Genomic DNA, 25026 nt, shown 5'->3' on the forward strand with positions numbered 1-25026 from the left:
ACGAGTTCATAAAAATAAAAATGATGTTAGAGCTTTTAAGCACATTGCAAATCATGTGAGTGTAATTTTACTATAACCAATGATTATTTATTTTCACAAGTTTGTTATATTCACATTTGTTGGCTTAAGAACGTAGATTTTTCCAATGAAATAATTTTTTTTGAAAAACCTAATGGAGTATAGTACTCTTCTTTGTCTCCTCTAGAATAATGCGATAAATCAAACATAAGAAAAGCAAAATATCACCATTCCCAAGTGAAGTATGGCAGTTAAGCTTATAGAGTCATTTAACAATGGTCAAAGGTACTAGGTAACATAAAATGCGCGATATATGTTAAAAATAATAGAGAACATGCCCAGTTAAACCTACAAAGTTATAGAATAAAAAAAAATATTGAATAATAATCTGTATAAGTAGCTAAATGTAAATATTCATTGATAAGAGAAAAGAAATAACTACTACCTCATAACTGTAGAAGTCAACATAACCTATCGGTTTAACATTCCATAGAAAATTACTAAGTGTAATGTTCTTTTAATTGCAATTTGGCTACGTTCAATTGGGCATGTTCTTTATTATATATGCATGGATCATAAATATCCTTACATCTTGGTCAGCTGACAATTGAGTGTGGCAAACAAGCTCGGCATTTTTATGAAGTGAAAAAAGTAGAGAATGTGAAATTGAAGTATTATTATCTCCATAGTTGAGAATGTTCATTAGTTGTCCATAACCCATAATTTCTTTGAATGTTCATCATTCTATTTCTCTTCCATTTCCCTTTAACATTCGCATGAAAGAATTGAGTATTCTTATCTCCTCCTCTTAGCCAAGAGATTTTTTATTTTTGACACCGGTATTTTTCCTCCTCTGAGTAAGCTCTTTTTAGTTATTGCTTCAGCTCATTCAATTCTTCCTTATTGTGCTCAGAAAGTTGCTTGGGGTTCTCCATCTTGGCTTTTTATATTGCTGATTTCCTTCCTAGAATTTCCTTGAAAACTGTTCCTCCATTTTAATAGTGTCACTTTGTATTGTGAGATTTTTTTGGTAACCCTATACATGTTGGATCCTTCTATCTCCAACTCCCACGCTTCTGTAATGACTTGCTCAATTCCTTCTCTTTGTAGCAACTTCTTGTCAAAAATGAAATTTCTCTTCCTTTTTTTCCTCAGGATCATTGTCCACCAAGATCATATTATGATCATAGCTGTAATTGTTTAAATGGATACATCTTGTCTTATCATATCTTTGGAACCATGTAGTGCTACATACTTGATCTAATCTCTGTTTTACTTCTTATCTGTTATCCCAGTTATTACATCAAGTCCAAGGATTCCCATCAAAACCAACATGCATAAGTTCATTATTAGTGATGAACTCCATAAAGTCCCTGAATGTTCACTCCTCCCTTATTCTTCCTTCCCATTTCTCCTCATTGGAGATAATGTTATTAAAATCCCCAACTATAATCCATTTAATCCCTTATAGTCTCTTTCTCTCCTCACGACTTTCCATTGATTTCTTCTTACATGAGATTCATAGTTGGCATAAATGCCAATAAACCACCAATCAATCTGTCTATTTTGATCTACTATATGAGCTTCCATAGTGAATGCTGTCTTGAGTACCTCAATAACTTTAACATCTTGGTTCCATATTAAGGCCATTCCTCCGGATAGCCACAGTACTATTCTCAAAGTGCAACTTTTTCCTCATATTTTCCATGAACTTTTCACTGTTCATAGTTTCACATAAAAAAACATACTAGGGGAGAGGAGGTTGCAAGTCTCCATCAACTGGGGAATTGTCAAGGGACTCCCTGCTCCTTGACAATTCCACACCAATACTTTCATTAGGAATGTGGAGACTAGGTGAGGCTGGTCTCCTCCCTCCCCTTGATCTGTAAACTATTTCCTGAAGAATCTATCACCTTATTTCTTTTCGGCTTCAGACCACTAATCACCACATCCAACATCTCAATGTCAGATTGATTACTCTTTCTCTTCCCCCTCAGTTTTGGTTTCCTAACATTACCATCTATTTCACTCAAAGAAAGTATCTTGATGACAGGTGATTTGAGTTGCCTTGTTATCCTCTTATTCATTTTCTGAACAGCTTCTTGCTTCTTCTCCTGGCTTACTTCCTCCACTTGCATCGCCTCTTCTATTTCTGCAACATTATTAACTTCACTCCCAACCTCTGTCCGCTGGCTAATATTCCCTTTTTTCTTTTGCCTTTGTTTCTCTTATATCTCAATTACTATCACAGAGGTGTTGCAGTGTGTCTTGTCATGTCCTGAATCTGAACATGTTTTCTTTCCCCCAATGTTCAAGTTTTCCATGTTGAGATTCTCACTTACAAGGCTTTAGGGTTTCATTGAGCTAGTGCCTTCATTTACCTTTCTTATTCGCCTTCCTTCTTTTCTAGCTCTACCAACCTCACTGCCTCTAGCTTTATCTTGTCCTTTTACTAGAGTTGAATCATATATCTATTTTGGTACCAGCTCCCCATCTCTAAATCCCCAAAAAACCTTATCTTGCTTTCCTTTCCCTGTATTCGGCTCCTTTTGTGGTGATTCTTTCCCCTAGTTTGCTCTAAGCTAAGGTCCATATTGGTTATCTTAAAATCCTTTATCCATTGTGATGGTAGCCTTGCAGTTCCTCTCGTTGTGGTTATTACTCCACATCTATAGCAGAAATCTGGTATCTTTCATACTTGAAACTGATCCATTTCATTGTTTCTTTCATCTTAACGGTAGTGCCTCTTAGTAATGGTGCTGATATATCTACTAGTATCAACAGCTTCAGATGCCTTCCCTCTTTTCCTCCCACCTGAGGAACTATCACCTCCTTAACTTTCTTAAAGATTGGGCCTGATTTTCACCCCATTTCTTTGGAGATCCAGTGCACTAGCAGGTTCCATGCCTGTACCCATAAGAGGGCTGTCGTGAAAGAACTTTCATCCTCTTCTATGCCTTCATACCATTTTTTCATCACTAGAACTTGACTATCAATTATCCAAGGCCCTCTTTCTAGAATTTTTTCTTTGTCATCCAATTCCAGAGCTGTCATGCTAGCTCTTTTTCAGAAAGGGCGAATTTCTGCATAATATCTGCTAGCTCTTCCACCATGGTGAACCACGGAGATATACCAGTATACCACACATAATTATTAACTAAACGAAGAGAATTTAACTAGAGGATTTGAAGGGGAGGTGAAAACCACACCTTCTCAAATAGAGCATAGTACTACACTAGATAACTAAAGCAAAGGTTAACAGAAAAGAGTTAAAAACAAACAACTTCCTACAGCATTCAACAAGATTCAGTAGTGAAATAAGCTTCCTCCATACCTGTCACTAGCACTGACAAAATCGAATGGAAAGTTGTAGTTCAAGTCACCAATAAGCTTGTTATTTGATCCTTTTAAATGCTGCATTATAGTTCCTCTTGCTCATGAGTGATAAATGTGTCTTGATGAAGGTTAGATATGAGCACTACAGGATCCAGCACTTTAAATGCTTTCTTAATTTTTATCATAAGCTTCATGTTTGAGAGTTTGTGCGGGCAAGGATTCAGATTTTCAAAGTGTGAGTTTTTGAAAAGTTTGAACTTCCATACCAGGAAGACAAGCTCGACTCTTGAGAGAGAGAGAAAAGTGGACTCTTGGTGACAAGAGAACTTTTTTTGTTGTGTAGGGGTATCATGTAAGTTTTAATCTTGATCGTTAAGTAGGAAGGTTTTTGAACTTGATTGAGTTTTTAATAGAAGTGATTAGGGCATCCACAGTGGATTATACTCTTGTAATCCACATGCCATAGCCATATTAGCATTCCACTATCTTCTCTTTTATTATACTCTTATTCATAATGGATTACACTCCATATGGTATAATAATATGGGTCCACAATCAAATCAAACATTTATTTTGATAATGCACAACTCATATCCCACAAATAAATAAAGTAATTTTTTAAAAAATAATTTCATTATTTTTAAAAAATAAATTATTAACTTTCATTAAATTTTTTACCTTTTGGATTTTTATTTTCTAAAAATTAATATTATTAATTTCTGATTTGAACAATATATCCTTTTCTATCTCTCAAAAAATAATATATTGTTATTTTTTGAAAAATAATTATGTAATTATTAAACAAATATGTGATACCTCAAATGTGAAAATATCATAATAATCCATACTTAATTAATAATTCTTTATGTAATTAATTGAACTCCATAACATAATATTACATAATTTAAATCAAATAAAATACAAATAATAACATAATATAAACAAATTTATCCGCTACAAAAAAAGGGCCCACTATTTCCTCTTTTTTAGCAGCATTTACACGCATCATTCTGAAGATGCATGTATTGAGTCTGTGTTATGGGATGTATTATATCTCATGAAACGCCATTGGAGTTGCTCTAAGGCTCCTTATAGATATGTCTTCTTTTCAAAAACTATTTTTATTTGTGGCGTTTATAGTTAGAACTCCAAAAATACACAATTTCGAATACGCCTAAAAGAAAAATAAATAAAAAAAAATTCATACCCTCTTTCTTATTCCACCCATCACACATCACTACCACTCACCACCACCGTTACCTACCACTGTCACCAATTCCTTCCTCCTTCTCTTTCCTTTTCTCCTTCTTCCTCCTTCCTCCGCCTCCCTCTTCTTCCCTTGCTCTCTTCCCTTTTCCTCACTCCTCCAATCCACTCCATTTCCTTCTTTTCCATTCCCCTCGCTCGAACCCCATCCTCTCCCCCTCCACCTTCTTTCCCTTTTTTGGTTGCGACTAGAGGGTTTGCCGGAGGGAATTTTGGGCACAACCCTCTGGTTGCAACCTTTCTCTGGTGGTGTCACTAATAGATTTGACCTTTGATCGTAACTAGAAAGGAGGAAGGGAAAGGGAAGGGGAAGAGAAGAGAATGGAAGGAAAAGGAAGGGAGGGAAGGAGAGAGAAAGAGTAAGGGAGGGAAGGAGAGAGGAAGAGGAAGAAGGGGAAGGGAGGAAGAGGAAATAGGAGGAAGAAGGAAGAGAGGAAGAGAGGAAGAAAGAGAGAGAGGGAGGAGAGAAGCAATGGTGGCGGTAGTAGGTGGTGTCATTTTTAATTTCCAAAAAATATCCTAAAAAATTTTTAAATTGTAAAATATTTCAAAATATATCCTCAAAAATGTGCCGAAAATACCCTAAAACCCCATCTACAGTAAACGTTTTTTTTACATATACTGCTATATTAAATTTTTTAAAAATACTTTCAAAAACACCTAATCCACATGGAATATAAAACTTGATACCCAAGACATAAAATAAAAGGAAAATGACCATTTTGGTGTTTCATATTTTGGATTTTGGCCAATTTAATTCCTTATCTACCAGCATAACCATTTTATTCCTTTATCTTTACAAAAAAAAAAGCCAATTTAGGATCTCAAATGGAAAATTGAGAATTTCTAACCAAACTAGTCAAGTGCGAGGCATGTGAACTGTTAAAAATGATTGTTTTGATCCATTATCTTCACAATCGCATCCAAGTCTGTTCTTTCAGTAATTTAAACTCACAGTTTCACAAAATAAAGTCAATATTAAACTTTTAATAAGCAATTAGAAAAACATGATGGACATATAACGAATAAAACTGACCATCACCCTGAAGATAATGGATCAAAATCATCATTTCTACTAGTGCAAATGCCACGTACTTGACTAAGTCTGTTAAAAATTTTTATATTCTATTGAAGGTCGTAAATTGGTATTCTTTTGCAAAAGGGACTAGAATAGTCACGATGATAGATAAGGGACTAAATTGGTCAAAATCCAAAAGATAAAGGATTAAAATGGCCATTTTCTCTAAAATAAAAGGTAATTTTTTTGAAATTCAAGATTATCAATTTACCCATCTGGATTCAAAAGAAAATTAAAATGGTGGAAAATTGATGTCTACGATATGGAAAACTCAAATATCTAATTTCTGTTCGAAAGTTAACCTTGTTTATCAAGTACCATCACACAAATTCTTAAAACAAATAATCAAATACATTGGATATCTACTTTTAATAGATCAAAACAATCGAATATCCTATCCATTTCAATTTCTTTTTTTTTTTAAAGAAAAAGTCTATACATCATAAACTATAAAATGAAATCATAAAACTATTGAAACTGTATTAAAAAAAGCCAAGATTATGTAATAATACATTGATTTAACATTTCAATCCCATAAATGTATGAGGGATTTACTGTACTAACACGGGAATTGTTAGTCTATATTAACTGATATTTGTTTGTCTTTCATGAAAATATATAAAAAAAAAACTTGAGAACACTAATAAAAAAGCCATGATTCAAAGAGAATATAAACATGAGACATGAGAAAAAAGAGATACAATCAGTGTAAGATCATAGGGTTATTGGTTAAAAATTTGTTGTAGGAAAATTAAAAAAATTAAGAAATTATTATATGGGTTGGATCATATATTTGTAGGTTGCAAGAGTTGCGATTCGCATAACTTTTTGATTAGAATGTGATTCGATTTGCATATGATCGTTTGATCTATATATGATTTAATAAATCGAATATCTACTCAAGTAAATTGAGTACAAACTTAATTACCTAGTATTCGAATTTTCATATGTTTCATCACACTCATGAAATACAACATAGAGGTTGTTAAAATCAAATTTGGGTTAGTAAAAAGGTGCACTAGGATAATTCATAAGAGGGTGTAATTTTAAGTTAATTACTATGAAGGACATTTGTACTAAATTCAGTACTTAATACATTATTTGTTATATGGAAAAAATGTACATTTCATGATTAAATACAAATGCGCTATATAATAAACTCTTTAAACTTAAGCCATCTTTATTAATAATTATCTTAGCTTGCCCTTTTAACAAATTTTGCCATCAAAACGTTTTACATGACAAATTAGAAAATCATTGATAAAAGAAAAAAATTAGAGAACACATGACATACTTGAAAAGAAAATTTCTAAAACGGTATCCTATTATAAGTATGCTCACTGGTCTCATGAATTTTCCACCTTCACCAATATGAATATTAGACCAAAAAATAACCACAAAGTATTTCCCAAAAAAAAAAAAAATCACCTAGAAAATCGACATAATCTTTAAAAATTTCTTGAAAACCTCAAGGAGGATTTTGTAATTACATGAAACCTCAGGATAGGCTAGTGTAATTAATTCTGTCCTTGTTTTTAAACTATTAGAAAAGGAAACTGCAAGAAAACACCGACCCGCTTCCACAACCCGAAAGGAATCAAAATCGCCAGCTCTGCATTTCTAATTAATCTCCATCGTCTCCAACCCCATCAAAATCCAATCCAAGGAAAAAATTAAGAAAGAGGAAAAAACCCGTTTTTAAAAAAATTTTATTTGGCGTATTCTCTTAATTGCTACCACTAGTATTTAAATAAAACCCTTTTTTAATTTAAGAAAAAAATCAGACCTTCAAATATCATGATTTCCTCTGGGTGATTGAAGAGAAGAACCCTACTTTTGTTGTTGTTCTTGTTCTGCGAGATTGGGATGCTTTTTTCGGGGATTTCCGCCGATTAAGCTGTCCGGATTTGCCGTACACCCGCAATTTATCCATTTCTGTGTATAATTTGATATTGTGCGTGAAAGGATGAAATTTGGTGAAGTGAAGAAGGCGGGATTGTGAAATTGTGGAAGAAGAAGAAGGAGAAGAAGAAGATCATGTGGTTTTCGTTCTGGAAATCCAGAGATCGTTTCTCGTTGGATGAACTGAGGTTCGCAATTTTGGCACGACCTTCAATTGTATATTTCCGGGGGGTTTTTTTGGGTTTATTTTGGAAATTTAGTGAATTTTTTTGGATGAATCGTCATTTTAGTTGGAAGTAGTAAATTTAAAATGAAAAGTTATATTTCAGCTTAATTGATTGTTGGGGAGTTTATTTTGAATGAAAAAGTAGTTTTCAGTTTAATTTTCTGTTGTGGGATTCTGTTGGAGTAGAAAGATAGATTATTGTCGTTGAGTTTTGTACAGAGGTGATTTATTAAGTACCTGTAATGAATTCATTCCTGATGATTCTGGTCCTTATCAAGTTTGTTCTTTGTCCTTTTGAATTCTGTATTTGTGCCTTTTCTTTTTAATTCTTTTATTGCTTTTTGTTGAAAAATAGATCTAAAAATGACAAGGGATTAACTAAGGCGTGGAAACTGTTGTTAGGATGAATTGATTCCGCCATGATTAAACTAGATGATCTAGAAATCTAGATGATCTTTTCAGATGCATAAGCTTAGCTCAGACTTTGGAAACAGAATCTATGTTTTTAATTTGAAGTTTCTTGTTTAGTACAAGAGATATACAGATGGTATCTGAAATAAGCACATAGTCAGACTCGCGAGGAGACCAAGAGATTCAAGTTCATTTTTACTCTTTGGACTGTAGTGTCTCTTGTGTGAGCGAAGTAAAGTTTGATTCCCATGAATCTATAGGGAGGACAGACAATGTGCTGGTGCACTTGATAAGTTAAAGAGTTCAATTTAAATCCTACCACTTTTTTTATCAATATTCCCCATTTTGTTTGAGAAACTGTTACTAGCTGACGCAATAGGTTTGGCAATTTGAAAGGCTATAGTATGTGTATGTTATCAACTGTATAAGATTATATAAAATTTCTTTGCTGCCAAAAAAGGATAGAAAAAATAGCAGTGACTGATTCCATTCTGGTCTTTAAAGTATTGCTTATGCCCCAAAGTATTGTTCATGACATGTTGTCCTCAAACAGGAAGTTAATTTTGATTTTGACTTAGTTCTAGACCATTTTAAAAGTTGGATCAATAAGTTTGGGGTCACTTGTGCAGCAAACCAAGGTGCAATATGTACTGAATTAACAGAAGTGAAAAATGTCATATGAGTGGTATTTGAGATGCCAATTCAACATGAGAGATAAAACTCTCATTGGTGCAATGAATCATTGGTATGTGGCAAATGAGAATCATGTGGTCTTGGTTTGTTTTGATAGATCTAGGATTGACTGGGCTGAAATCAAACAGTCATCTGATCTGAGAATTGATCTTATAAAGTAGTTGTAGGCTATATATATGTTGTATGCACAACACATTTGTCTGTTTGTTATTGTTCATGTGCATGCTGACAACATATACATGTGTTTGTTGTTCAGATTTCTCACTGACCAACTGATGAAGGTTCAGATTGTTAATGACGTTAATAAGGTGATTGATACTTTCCATCATTTCATGTCTGGACTGCTTTTATACTAAACCTTTCCTGTCAAAAGTTCCTGATATTTCATTTTCATTTAAAGGATTTTGTGATCGAGGCATTGAGATCTATTGCGGAGCTCATAACTTATGGTGACCAACATGACCCAGCCTTTTTCGAGTGAGACTTTGGATTGCATTTTCTCTTTGAAGCAAAGACATTCCTCCGACAGTTCACATGATTATATTCATCTGTTTTGGTTCTGCAGGTTTTTCATGGAGAAGCAGGTCATGGGTGTATTTGTTCGTATACTAAAAGTTAGTAGAACTTTGATTGTTGCACTCCAGATGTTGCAGACGATGAGCATTATGATCCAAAATTTAAGAAATGAGCACTCTATATGTAATTGTCATTGTTGATTTTTTTGTTCTTGGAAAAAGGCTTCCTCTTTCCTATCAAAAATCCTTTAATTGGCTTATCTTATGCTATTGCCTTTGGTTAACTTTGCAGATTATATGTTCAGTAATGAGCACATTAACTACCTTATAACTTATTCCTTTGACTTCCAAAATGAAGAGTTATTGTCTTACTACATATCATTCCTAAGGTTTGTTGCACTACTACTGTCCATTTTTGTGAATTTCAAATTTTTGTTGCCAGAAATTTCGTTCTATGATTAATTTTCTTTCACTTCCTAACATTTATTTTCTTGTGATATGGCTTGTCTATTCAAGAGCAATAAGTGGAAAGTTGAACAAGAATACAATTTCATTGCTCGTTAAGACTCAAGATGTGAGTTCTTTTATCTTGTATGATACTGATGCTGTTCCATTATTTTATCGTTTTCCAGATTTAGATTTCTGTGAAATTCATCATTTTATTTTTGTTTGTATCTTAGTTCATGTGAAACAAGGATTATATTTTAGCCACCAGTTACCTGAACATAGATTAATATTTAGTCATTTCTAGTCCTTTTTGTTTGAATGTTAGGGATCTGAATACTGTTTCATATGTTAAAATTACAACAATGTAACTCGTTTGGTTTGTGGGTCTAGAGCTCACAATCTAGAGCTCACAAACTACAAGAAAAGCTTTAGCATCCTTCAAGCATGCACTTCAACACTCTCCCCCGTTCTGCAACATACCCTTGAGGTGCCTTGGAAGAATCAAATAGACTTCTTGAAGATGTTGGTAAATGTATCTGTTAATCTGCTTCCTTGACAAATGGGCCAGAATTATTTCCTAGAGAACCTTTTCTTGAACAAAAGTGCTGTCAAATAGACTTCAACACTCTCCCCTATTCTGGAACATGTCCAAGTATGCACTTCAACACTCTTGCCTATTCTGGAACATGTCCTCGAGGTGCCTTGCTTCTTGAACTGACTTCGATGTTGGTAAATGTATCTGTTAATCTGCTCCTTTGACATAGGGGCCGGAATTATTTTCTAGAGATTACTTTTTGAACCAAAGTGTGGCCAATGTATATCTTGTATACCCCATTATGTAGTTAGATTTTGCATATTGTAAAGAAGAAAATGAGAAAGGAAAGGAAATGAGCATCATTTGCAATTTACTTGGAAAGTACAATCATGATTACCATCACTTGGAAGGAATTGTTCCTTTTTCTTGTCTGTAAACCAGTTTCTTCAAGCTGTATAATTTGTCCTTTAGGTTTGCGAGTTGCATCTGAATTGCTCGAGATTTCCAGAGCACTTCTGTTTATTGTGGGTTGACAATAGTTGTTTTTATACAATTAACTAAGCTGATGCAGAGATGGAAAATCAAAGGTAGATTTTGGTGGAGCTAGTGAGTTTTCGACTTTGGAGTCGGGTCATTGTGGCGAATATAGTATTCGTGGAATTTCTTTGAGGTTTTGATCGTTGTCAATCAATTACCCTGCATTTTTGTTGGATATTTTTGAGAAGGCTTAATGTGACATCCATGTCCTTTATTGTTCTTTTACTTTCCTTTACTACTGCTTTTAAATTCTGGTGTTATTTTCTTTGTTTATTTGCAAAAGGTTGACATATCATGCAAATGGAGTGGTCATTGTTTATCAATGATACACCAATTCCAGTTTCGTAAGCTATGAACTATAACACTAGAAGCTAAGCTTAAAGAAAAATGGCAATTTGTTTGTAGCATTGAGAAAGATGATCTTTATCTTGCTACTGTAAGCGAATAGGATGAGTATTTGAATCATTGAATGAGATGAATTGATTGTACTGTGGTGATGCACCTCTTCAGCAATGAATTGTGGTTTCAAGATACAAATATTCCACTGTTTCTTATGAGATATCAATTTGGCAGCTTGACTGACAGTTTAATTTTCTGCCTTTAGCTTTCTTTTATTTCTTACATTAATTTTTCTGATTGATGATTTTTCTTTTTTGCACATACATAGGATGAAGTAATTTCCTTCCCGCTTTATGTTGAAGCAATAAAATTTGCATTTCATGAGGAAGGAATGATTCGCACTGCAGTACGTGCTTTGACTCTAAATGTTTATCATGGTTAGTTGCTCTCTCATGTTTGTGCCTCCTGTTTGCACAACTATGTTTTGCTAGCACAGATTAACTTTTGGCTGGTCTGCAGTTGGAGATGAAGCCATTAATAGATATCTTGCTAGTGCCCCACATGCAGATTATTTCTTAAACTTGGTCAAATTTTTCCGTGACCAGTGCATCAACTTGAGTGGATTGGTGTTAAATGGTACAAAGTAAGAGTTCTAGTTTTACTTCAGTGAACTATAATTGGTATTGGCTAGTTGCTGAATTGAACTAGATTTACAGGAATCTAGGGTCAGAGTCCAGTACTCATATTCTTTCAGCTGTGGATGAGATTGAGGATAATCTTTACTACTTCAGCGATGTCATTTCTGCCGGGATTCCTGATGTTGGGAAGTTGATAACAGACAACATCTTAAAACTTTTGATATTTCCATCAATCCTTCCTTCTTTGAGAATGGTAAGGTCATTAATTTATAAACCTTAACCATTAAGCACTTATCTGCAGCATCTTGATATTTCTAGTTTCATTTTCCGGTTAGTGATCTTTGTTGGTCGACATTTCAGGGAACAGAAACTGGTGTTGCCTGTTCTTTATATTTGATTTGTTGCATCTTGCGCATCGTCAAGATCAAAGACCTGGCAAATACTGTTGCTGCTGCTCTTCTCTGTCGAGTGGAGACATTCAAATCAAGATCTGAAGCTAAGCTAAATGGCTACTCATCTGGACAAGGTTTTCCAGTTGAATGTCAGAAGGCAAACGAGGATGAAGGTTTACAAGTTACAATTCCAAACTTATCTGGTTCCTTGCAGAGTCTATCAGAAGATAAATTGCACCATGATAATTGTGGTTCATATGCCTTAAGGTAATTACTAAGAATTTAACTGATGCTATCTTATGATATCTTCTCTGTATGCATTCTGTTTAGATTTGTTCATTAGTTGTTATTATGTCCTGAGTATCCTGTTAATAACTGTCTCGCAGCATCTGCCTCTTACTTGTCTCCCCTTTATGAAAATTTTATCAAATGTTATTGTTGGAAAATAAATGATTTTAATGCTCTCTCTCTCTCTCTCTCTCTCTCACAAAAACACAACACACACAGCAAGGAAAGGAGTAAAAAAGATAATTGATAAAGCAAACAGTAATCAAAAGTCTGATTGTGGCTTAGTTCCGAACCACAAATAACAAAGTTTGTAACTTACATGTATGATAATTACCTAGTCAGAAGTCTGTGTTATGTTTGTTATTTGCACCTATGGTATTTACCTACAAATTTACATCGAAACTGAACCTCTTAAGAGCTAAAAATATGAAAATCATGCAAAACTGATCTTGGATGACAGCAAGGATGAGTTTCTTAATCTTTATAATTAGATGCATATGAACAAAGTAGATGGTTGGGATTTTGGATGTTGAAGTTAGTGTGTAGTTAAGAAATAATCATGGATTACTAGTCAACATCTTGATAGCACACATCTCCGCTGATGTAGTTCGGCATGCTTCTTTTAGATGGTTATATTACTAGTGTCTTGATATTCCGAGTGCTCGGTAAAAGAACATCAATTGTGCCTAGCCCTTCGGTTTTGTTGTCAACGTACAACTGCATCTCCAAGTTGTTTTTGCTGAGCCAGTGATAATTAGCATGTAATCTCATCTTTGATTCCTTGTTAAAGAATGCCATTTTGCTACATTTATATGGTCAGATCTGTTCTAATATTTTTAGACTTTCATCAAGAGACAATTACTTTCTGTTGAATGAAATTTTGAAATATCTGAAACAGAAAATTAATATAGTTTTCTTTGTAGCACATAGCTATAATGCAGCGGTGTTTGATCTGTCAAATTATTGGTTCTATTTGTTTAGCAATTTCATTTATGTTGTAGGGAGTCCTTGCTTTCTTTCATTACAAATGGAGATGATATTCAGGTGTCAGGTTCTCTCAGTGTGTTAGCAACGTTACTGCAAACTAAAGGTTTTATTTCTGACCCCCTATAAGAGTTACTTATTGGTGCATATGCGCTTCTTCTTATCCAAGTTTTAATATTCAGAACTGGATGAATCAATGCTAGATGCTCTTGGTATTCTTCCACAAAGAAAACAGCATAAAAGACTGTTGCTGGTATGGTTTCTTGTAGTTACTTTCTTTTCCTACTGAGTATTGTTCTTTTTCATTTTACTCTTGAAACATTTCTGTTATGTTCTTTTTCATTTTGGGTGAATTTGAGGTCTACCTGCTGGGTTGGAGCATGAGAACAATTAACTGTTGGCTATACTTGTCTCTTCCCTTTTCTCTTCCAAATTTTTTGCCGGCGAGGCCATGTAGGAGTAATAATTCATCAGGACCGATGGCTAATATCACTTTATTAAAATTCTCTAAAGTATCTATTGAGTCTTGGAGATCTGATGGGCACTGTTGAAGTTGGAGTTGTAGATTTAACTTAAAATTTGTTGAAAAGGCGTGTGGAGACCTTTTTTGGGTAGTCAATGTTTGATATTATGGACGAACCTTTCAACTCTGAGCCTAGTAATTATGCATGATACATAGTGGGATGAAGGATCAGGACTTCTGCTGACTGGAATCATCAATGATGCTTGCAAAGGAGGGAGGATATCTCAACATTGCTTTGTGGAATTACCTCTTTTATGTCTATCATTTTACTTTCTTCTCTTTCTACTTTTTGGTCTTTTGTTTTCCTAATCCACTGCTGAAATTCGTTATTTTGTTTTTCCTTCTTGTTCCTGCCCCTTTTTTCCTTGTTGAAGTTTAGGTTCTGCCCCCATCTCCAAAGACAGTATTTTTTTTATTCAGTTTTTGTTTGGGGTTGGGGGGAGGGGGTTTTACCATTTTTGAGTGATTCATAATCAATTCAGAATTGAAAACCATCTCTTTTATTCAGTTCAGACAAAGCTTAGAGAGACCCTCTTGGGTGCTTTTGCTGTCTTTATTTATCTGAAGCTTGTGGAAAAAATATTTGAAAGCTAATCTGGCTGTATTGAAATATCCAGAATTAATAAAGAATAGCTACTATTAATGTTGGTTGCTGATCATGTTATCCTGTTTGAGCATGGTATTATTGCTTGTAAAGGTTTCTTCAGTTTTTCCTGTTGCTATGATTTGTGTTATTCAGCTGGTGGAAAAAGTACATAACATTCTTTAAGCTAATCTAGCTGTATTGAATATCCGGAATTAATAAACAATAGCTACTATTAATGTTGGTTGCTCATCACATTATCCTGTTTTGAGTGTGGTATTATTGCTTATAAAGATTTCTTCTGTTTGTCCTGTTTCTATTATTTGCATGATATCATATAGGCGCCTTATTTGATATGCCCTTGAAGGATAGGAAAAATGATTATAATTGGTTCATTCTAAGGATAAAACCCTATTTTATTACTGCAGAAAGCATTAGTTGGTGAGGGATCTGGTGAAGAGCAACTTTTTTCCTCAGCAAATAATGTAACAAAAGATGTGATTAGTGGTGAACTTGATAGCTATGCGCAAAGGATAAAGGTGAGCTAATGCTGATGCACCTTGTCTGCTCTCATGTAACATTTGTCTTGGTTGTTTGTTATTACTTCTTTTCCTAACTACTAAATGCAAAAAGATAATAGATTTAATTCCATGTCACTCTCACTCGTTTCATAACACACACATGATTATTGCTACAAGAAACATCTAAAAGATTTTTGATGGATTCTTCAATAGACTTTCCATGAGGGTATAGCTGATTGCTCTGGCTAAAGATTTGATTGGACCAGAGCAACAGATCCTGAAGGATTGGTATATGATCCATGGTCATTTGTCTATAACGATAACGAGAATGTTATAGAGTCTACCTCTTTAAAAGTTCATTCTTAATGAGATGTCAAGCCATCTTAAAGTTCACCCTTTTCCTTCTGTTTGGTGTTTGTTAATGACATGTCAAGCCGTTTTAGAGATCAAAGGGAGGCTGATTAAGCTGCTACCTCAGCATTTGGCTCTGCCTATCTTATTCATTTTCTTATCTTATTCATTTTCTAATGTTGTATACTGTTAATTGGTTCTTGTCAGAAAGCAAGTATGAGAAGATTGATTATCTTGTGCTAAAAATATTGAAACAAAGCATATTAAGTTGAGTCCAGTGTGGGGTTTGCTATGTTGCATGCCTTCTATTTATAGTGTGTTCCTTTGAAGCCAGAGGGGAAAATCATGACGTCAAGAAAATTGTACATGTTAGAGTGCTCCAGGACATTAAAACACTTTTTTCACTATGGTATCAAATTGAGATCAAGTGGTGTGCATCTAGGCCTGCTAGTGTATAAACTATCAGTGTAGGAAAGATTAATCCATTAAATTACCGACAGAGGCAACATGACTTTAAAATGTTCAGCATCCAAAATTCTGCTTCAAGTTTACTTTCCTTGCACTCTTAAAGCAGCAAGAATACAGCATAGAATCATGTGATTGAGGCCTGAAACTATATAGGGTGATATCTTGTTGATACCTGGAGAAACCATCGATGGATCAAGTGACTGGGAGGCTTGAGAGTTTGTTGATTAATGTATTTTAAGATTCTGTTCTTTGTCATAGTTAGTAATTGGTTACATTGATGTGTAGCATTAGAAATAGCAGTCAGAATTGTAAAGCAGGCAATTTTACATTATCCTTCATTTGGTTTTAATCTCAAGTACCTGTTTCTGCAACCTCAGAACATTTATTTGTATGTGGCTACGGAAGCTATTCACTGCACCTGCTCTCTGTAATTTACAGGATGGCTTTTGTTAAATGATCATTTACAAACATCAAAGTGCCTGTATGCTCCCAAAATTCGGAAATTTTTATTGGGAGACAAGTACAAAAGGATGCCTTTCCTCAAAGTTCCCATTGGTTATGCTAATTTATGAATGTTGGTTCGGACTTACCGGGCTCACTATATGCCACGTTGAACTTTAAAATTTTGAATTTAGAAAACTATCTTGACTGGAAAGACGTGTGCATTTTGAAACATTAATTTTGGTGTTGGTGAACTTTGTCCTCCCAATACATGCTTGTTTATTAAGGTCATTTGCAGGAATTAAATTTTCTTTAATAAGTTTCCCATAGTTTTTTGCTTTTCAAGTCATACTTGTTGGATTATTTAAAATACATCCTAATTTTTTTTTTTACTTCCTAAGAAAGTATGAATCTTGTGAATCACATCTAAGTTGTTTACTAGACATTCTCTCTGAAAATTGGAAATATTCTGCAGCATATAATGAAAAGTCTGTCAGAGCTTATATGAATAGAACATTTGGATTGTTGATTTTAATGAAAATTCTATTGGAGCTTCTTGTAATTGAGTAGATAGATTAAATTTCTATTTGTTGTCATTTGGGTGGTTGAGTTTAATCACAGATTACCATCTAGTTACCAGGTATTCCGGAATTGCAAGTAATTTATGACAGTGCTCATTGTGCTTGAATTTTTTTGACAAGCTACTAAGTTTATAAGATGCGCCAAGAGGGTACAGCTCAAGATAAACAAGTAGTTATCTTCTGCAATGATGAGCCATATCAAGAAGCTCAATAAAATCTAGGCTGTTGGTTCAGTAGTGAGCATTTATCCAAAAAAGTATAGTGTGTTCCAGAATTGACATTTAAGTTGTTTTTGATTGAGGTTATTTATTGAAATGTCTATTGTTACCCCCGCTTTCTATCCTTAGCGTACAAAAGATACACAATGGGGCACAAATTCCAAATCTCTTCTGCTTTCCTCAGAGTAAAACTTCCATCCTAACAGTAGGTTCTCTATGTGTAACGGCATAATTCAATCTACTCAAGTGGTAAAGAACAATGACCACTGATCTGCTGCAATTGTGCAAGAGAGAATGGCTTCTTCTTCATATATTAGGCAAAAGCAACTATTTGGATGACCTGTTTTATTTCAAGTTGTACCATGATAGGTTCCTATCATGGTGGTTTTTCAAGCAAAAAATGCCACTTCTCTGTCCTTAGGTTACTGAGTAATACTTTTCGGTGGCATTATCTTTGGGGAACCTTTCTTTATTATTTGAGTTTCCAATGGAAGCTGGAAGTAATTTTTTCGATTTTATTTAACAGGAACATTATGGTGTTTCATGTGTGTGGCCGGAGGTTGGAACTAGCTCTCAATTACATAGGTCTCAGGTATCTATCCGTTGCCCCGTCTAGATTGTTAAACAGATGTGGTTTTTGACTTGATTCTTCCATCATGTGGTTGCATCTTTGCTAGTTAGATTGTATATTGGTTTGTGTATGAATATCAACCTAAATATGTGTATTGATAAAAACTACAAGCTTAAAAAGTGAACTCTTTATCAGCTACCATTTTCTGTATATATTGTAAATTTATTTAAATTTGTGGGTGAACCATGTTGAATAAAAAAGATGAGGCTTTGTGAGCGGCTTTTGATGGTAGAGCAAGCAGCCAGCATGTCATCCATGTGTGCCCTGTGCATCTTAAACAGATTGGATCTGATCAAAACTTGAAGTGCATTATATCTTCTATCATGTTGCTGGCATGAAACTCATTTAGCATGTAAGGATAGATATCTCTTCTGGCTATTCATTCATAGCTTGTACTGTTTTTGTGCAAGAAAATCTCAAAATTTTAGTAGACTGGCAACCCATTTTCTGACCTCTTAGTTTCTGTTATTGTAACTCGGACATGTCAGTGGACTTCATTTCTGTGCATTCCATTTATTTGAGGTGCTTTGGGTTCTAATACTACATAGATTGATTACGTTCTAGCACGAATTATAAGTATGTCCAATGGGGATTCCTGGAGTTATTTTCAGTCTCATTTCTTCCTCTCCTGCTTACTAGCTGTAATAAAGAGCAGAAAACCATTTCCAAAATTGAAAAACCAAAACTTTCATAGAGAATTTCTGCTAGAATTTAGTAGAAATTCTCTATGTGGGCAATTCCTCGAAAAGTTCTGGAGACTCGTACAATTAGACCATCTAATTTGCTACTTGATTAAGTAAAAGAATGTGCTTTGATTATGGAGGCATTTCTGTACAAATACTGATGAGAATGCTTACTTGCTGGTTGAGACCATGGATGGCAATGTACTATTTTTGTAAACTACTTATGGGTCTTTCCTTTTGAATATATGGGTAATTGAATCTTGGACAAGTCAATATGGAGTGGATCAGGTTCTCTTGTGCCTTGGCTGATACTTACGGTGTGTTAGATTAGTGTATTTGCTTAAGCATGATAAAGCTATTTATTAATGCTTAAGTTGGCTTAATGTTAAGGAAACCTGTAAATTATTTACTATTCAGATAACGGGTTTCTTTTGTTATTAGGTGCTCGATGCATTGGTCAGTCTTTTCTGCAGGTCAAGTATCTCTGCAGAAACCTTATGGGATGGTGGTTGGCTTTTGCGTCAGTTGCTTCCTTATAGTGAAACGGAATTTAACAGCCACCACCTTAAATCACTAAGAGTAAGTTGATTTTAGACTAGATGATATTTTTCTAGACATTTGTTCTTTACTTTTTATGTGTACGTCGATCTTTTTCATTGAGACCTAAAACTGATCCATGAGTCAAATGACTGGAATAAGATATGCTAGTGCTGGGACTTGTGATCATCTTTAAATTCAAGACCCTATGCATTTCTTTCAGTGGGAAGTGGATAGTTTCGATGCCTTTTTGCAACATCTATACAGTAGCCAAGCAGAGCCTTCCAATATATTCCTTCTTTGCCTTAAATCACGTCCAAAAGTTGTAAAGACCTCCTTTTAGTGTTATAATTGGCTTAGGATTTCATCATGTGAACTGCAGAAGTCATCGTGTAACTCAAAATGACAAGTTATATACTTTAATCCTTTTCATACATTGAATCATTGTATTATTTGATGACTTTGTAGATTTTGATGCCCAGGTGTCATTCCAGAATTGTTGTGGCCTGATTCTTGAGGAAGCAAGAGGGACCTGGCCTGATTTCTTGATAACCGTCCTTTGTGATGAGTGGAGAAAGTGCAAAAGAGGTATTTGTGTTAATGGTTTTGATTTCTGAGCAAAGGGGAAAAAAATTTCAATATGCTTTGGCCATGTGTAACACGAAATATCTGCTTGTAGCAATTGAGGCTTCATCCCCCCGCAAAGATCTGAAGTGCATGCTGCTGCCACCCTATGATTCAAGTTCTGAAGGTATATCAACTATTAATGACCTTTTTTTTTTTTCCAATGTTGTCCAATTGCGAATTTCCTATGCTCTTCTTGCATGTAACAAACATTACACACTAATCTTCAATGATTTTGCTTGTTCCAGCAGAGGGTTTTTCTAGTGAATCATCTTTTGCTGCTGGTGGAAAAATGTGCGAGGTGGTTAAGGTAAGACTTGTGCATATTTTTTTAGTAATTTTCTTGCAATAATTTAAAGTTCCAGAAGATTCCTTTTTCAATTGTCCATCTATGTAACACTGGTGTGTTAGCAGACTTGTACAAATTTCCAATTATTTGAAGTTTATAATCTTTGTGATCCTCTTCATAGGTGTTTGTACTATTACATCAACTCCACATTTTCTCTCTTGGCTATGTTTTGCCTGATCAACCTCTGGTACATCCACCAATTGATGCTTCAGCAAACTCACGAGCTAAGAAGGCTGGTGTGGATAGTTTGGGTCCAAACCAGCGCTGAACTGAACCTTGGTTAGATGCTTGGCTCCTTTATTTTTCTTCTATATCCTCTGCCTCCTCAAAGGGGCACTTCTCCTGCCACTAGTTTTTTTTTATCTATATATGAATAAGTTGTGTATGTTGACATGTATACAAACAGACATCCACACATGCATAAAGTTTGTTGCCTGTGCAGTTACTAACTAACAATTATTCAAAAAAAGGAGATATAAAAAATAAACTAGGCAATTCTGAAAGATATTTATGTTTGCTTCGTATCATTTTCAGTTGATGCAGTGTCTTGTAGAATAGCATTTGAGAGAGGCAAAGAGCGCCATTTTTGCTTTCTGGCTGTCTCTTTGGGAACTTCAGGTTGGCTTGTACTTGCAGAAGAACTACCCTTTAAACCAAGTCATGGTATTGTTCGAGTGGTTGCACCTTTAGCAGGATGTAATGTAAGTTTCGTTGTTTTCTTTTTTGAATTTTCTGCTACTTGTTTTTAATTAATTGGTCATTTGCTCATTTGATATTTTGTTAACTGGAACCAAAAATATCCTAACTCTATAACTATTTTGGGAGCCTTCTACATTTCATGTTTCCTTCCTTCAGATCTCAAAGACAAAGCACTGGGAAAATATGAATGCATCATTAAAAGGCATTTGAGAATTCACCAAAAACTGGGAAGAATAAAAGAAAACTTCTGAACTAATTGTCTACCCATTTGTCTCATTTCAAGACGTAAGCATTTCAACTACGGCTGTGGTCGAAACAAATTCGCTCATTTGACAACCATAACTGAAGTGATTATGTATAACTGTTGTGGGCTACTGTATTTCAGTTGGCCAATTGGCCATCTAACCAACTTAGTTCAACATTTTGTGCACACAGAGACAGTTCTTTGGAGTCTCTGTTCAAATCCAGTAATCCTTTTCCCAAACATACAAACCTAGGAACTGAATGAAGGGGTTTTGGACAAAGTTGATGGTTGCTAATTACTTTGGCAATCAGCTAATTGGCTTAGTGAAACTTGTTTAAACTATTTAGCACAAAAGGAGCCTATGTGGCAATTCTTTCTCCTCTTGCACGTGTTGGTGCTTTTGAAATGTTCTGGTTGATGTGACTTACTGTGTAACACTGTTCTGATTGCATTCCCTCCTTTCTCCGTTGATTCAGCCTAGAGTAGACGATAAACACTCAAGATGGTTGCACCTTCGAATACATCCTTCAGCTTTCCCCTTCACTGACTCTGCTAAATATGCTTCTGGTGGAAAAGTCAAAACAAAAGCTTTGGTTGATGGGAGGTGGACCCTGGCATTTCGAGATGAGGGAACTTGCAAAGCTGCTTTGTTAATGATTCTTGATGAGATACATCTACAAAGTAACGAGGTTCAGAGAAGATTACGACCTTTATTAGACCTTGAAACAGCTTTAGATTCTTCAAGTAGTTCCTTGCTGCCGGAGGCTACCATATCCAGAACGCTACCGCCTAATTCCTTGTGAGATGTACTATTTGTTTTGCTTTTTTTTTTTTTGGGGTTCCTCGGCAATAATATTGTGTATACAATGGGTGAAATATGTTTGTCCATCCACCCTTCTGCATATGTCCGCAGGAAACCCTAGGTATAGCGTTGTAGAGTAGAGCATATTCTTTGTAAATTAGGTCACTTTGATTGCCCTCTCTTTGTAAATGTTACTAAATTGCCCAATTTTTTGACTGGTTAGGCAGCCTTTGCTATCCTTTGTAATTGTAAGCTCTGTAGCGTCCTGTATACTTAACGAAAGTAGAAGTAGATTTAACTGGGGAAAAAGAAAATAAAACAGAAGAATTGCGATTCTGTTACATGTTTAACAATTCTGCCTTGGATTTGGTTTGTTTTACAATTCATCCTTCTCCATCGGTGTTCCAAGCAAGTTGAAAAATTTTGCTGCTTGTTTTTCCTCTATTCTGGTACCATCGAGTGTATGCTTGATTTGCTATAGGTGAAATGGCGTTTGTAGCCTTTCCATGTTGGTAATGTTTACTTCATCATCTTTTTTTTTCATTTCTTTATTTTTAAAGACAAATTTTGCATTTCGATTGTGATATATATATCCTTGCAAAAATACATTTATGAATTGTGTTGTAATCTAAAAAGAGGAATGAGTGGGAAAAAAAATAAGAGGCCAGTTGAAGTTTAGGGATTTTATGTTGACTTGTCCAATACATGGCATTCCTAGGGCGTTTAGACTAGAACCCTTTTTTTTTTTGGGTAAAAAAAATTTTGTGGGTGGGTTCATATTCGGTTATCATCATGCCCCGGAATCATAGGTCATGAACAAGATTTCTTATAGATCGTCCATCACATGTGATCTTTGGAAGTACTATTATACATTGTAATATTTTATTCTTCTGCTGTCAAATTATTAACAAAAAAAATAGATATATAGTAACCAGATACGTATGGGTACATATCGAAAATGGAGCATATAGACTGGCTTGAATCACTATGGGATTGTCATCTTACGAGGTGTAATGAACGGTAAGAGAGTTCTTTTGAATTCGAGGATATCTTATAAAATTAGAACAATAAGAACTAACAATCTTATTGAGACAAGAATTCAAAGGAAGAGCATAGATTTATGAATGGAACAAAAGATTATTAGTTTAAATTCAAATTCTTTGAGCATGGGTTTTATTAACAAAAAGAAAAAAAAATTCAAGTATAATTTCTTTAACACATAAATAATGTAAACTCATAATATGAGCTTTTGCGTGACATAAATAAACTCGAACACTCAACAAATCTTAATTTTGGATCAAAGCAATAAATCTAGTGATGTAATCGAATCGAGTCGAACTCGAGTATCGCCATACTCGAGCTCGACTCGACATGCAAAAAAGATGCTCGAACTCGAGTGAGTAGTATTAGATCTGTTTGGATTGAGGATTATTTGTCAAAATTTATTTGCTTACATCATCATTACAATTTTCAACACATTTTTTTATATTTTTAATTATCTTTTTATCTCATATACATTACATCACAAAAAGTACTACAGTAAAAATATCTCAAATAATTTACAATCCAAACAGAGCCATTATTAGAACTCGAGCTCAAGTTCGATGTTTGCTCACAGAACTCTTTAAAGACATTATTGCTCTTTAAAAATTTTCATATGACCTGAAACATTTCGTAAATTCAACAACTCTTTTGGGTATAAGGGTAATTTTATAATAATATACTAAATAATTAAAATTAAAAAACTCGATAAGACTTGACGAGTTTTCGAACGTTGCTTCTCGATACTCTAACTCAACTTGCTTGGCTTATCGAGTCACTCGAACTCGATCAACCTGAGTTCGAGTCAAATTTTTGACTAGCTCACGAGCAGTTCGATTCGATTATAGCCATAAATAAACCTATTTAAAGTGGTTCATTATATACCAAGAAAGTCTCTGTGTTAATTATGGACATGTTATGACCCCATTGTAAAGTATGGGACTTGGATGCCACATCGGAAGAAGTATGGGATTTTGATGTGAGATTTATATGAATTTAGATTCTCTCACTTCAATAGCTAGCTTTTGAGGACGGCTTTCACTAGGTTCATATCAATTGATATTTGAGCCCGCCCCAAATGGTGACGCCGGCATTGCAATGTTGCCCAAGACTAGGTAAACTAGTGCAAAACCAACCCTTGTGACTGTTGTGAGTGGGGTGGTGACATCTAGTGCAAAGCCAACCCGTGTGGGTGCTGGGACTGCAGAGCTTGGTGGATTGTCATGACCCAATTGCAGGGTATGTGACTTGGATTCCACATCGGAAGTATGGGATTCTAGCATTGGGTTTATATGACTTTGGAGACTCATACATCAACAGCTAGCTTTGGTTTTTTTGGCACCTTTCCATATCGTTTAAAGGTATTTAGATTTACCATACTTTGTATCTAAAAGGTATTTACCATGAATACTTTTGCACAACGAATAAATAATTCATGGATTAATTTTTCCTATACTAATATTATATACACTATCAGCGTTGGATAAATGATAACTATGTAAAATTTGAAATTTGAAATTCAATTTTTGCACGTGTCATGGATCAAATGGTGATACTGTTTATATTATCAATGTATATAAGATTTATAATTTCTTTTTCTTTGAGATGGGTCTTGAAAAGAGATTGAAACCTAAAATGCCTATCGGCATATATTATTGAATTAACCAAAATTTAGGAATGTCCATTACCAAAGTAACAGGATGGCCACCTCGCCAATCCCTATGTTGTAGCTATTAGTAAATAAATGTAAAGATTTGATTTGATTACAGTATCCAATATTAGAATGTTTTGTTGGATTCTATATTGATTTGGACTAGATGCTAGAAGGTTTGATTAGATTTTAGATTGATTTAGCTAATACCACATACAAACTTGCTGTATTAACCATAGTGGTAGTCTATCCAGCCACTCCATATCATGTTTTAGTTTGGCACCATAATTTGCTATTATATTTGTGATTACATTACTATTCTTTTTACACACTTCAAAAGAACATGTGATGCAGCTTTTCTTGAGAGCTAAGATGTCCTCTAGAGTTGTAGTCAAGATAGCATCTTCAACATTGTTATTTTTCAATTTTTGCACTATTCCTGTATTCTGAGTTCTTGACAGTATGTTAGCCCAC

At 34.6% G+C, this 25026-nt stretch overlaps 1 protein-coding gene across 1 annotated transcript; it reads left to right on the forward strand.

Annotated features, from left to right (window-relative positions):
- The first annotated feature begins 7364 nt into the window (after positions 1–7364).
- Positions 7365–22210, forward strand: LOC113776481 (protein TRANSPARENT TESTA 9-like). The gene is given in 22 exon segments (XM_027321661.1): positions 7365–7788; positions 9187–9238; positions 9331–9407; positions 9496–9629; positions 9738–9834; positions 9962–10019; positions 11632–11740; positions 11823–11946; positions 12020–12194; positions 12302–12600; positions 13623–13711; positions 13788–13858; positions 15140–15250; positions 17818–17883; positions 19047–19184; positions 19625–19730; positions 19822–19893; positions 20018–20076; positions 20237–20376; positions 20378–20394; positions 20650–20816; positions 21535–22210. Coding segments are annotated over 22 exon segments (2541 nt in total). The 5' UTR covers positions 7365–7735; the 3' UTR covers positions 21862–22210.
- Positions 22211–25026: the final 2816 nt, after the last annotated feature.

This window comes from Coffea eugenioides, chromosome 6 (assembly GCF_003713205.1).
Source record: "Coffea eugenioides isolate CCC68of chromosome 6, Ceug_1.0, whole genome shotgun sequence".
Lineage (NCBI taxonomy): Eukaryota > Viridiplantae > Streptophyta > Magnoliopsida > Gentianales > Rubiaceae > Coffea > Coffea eugenioides.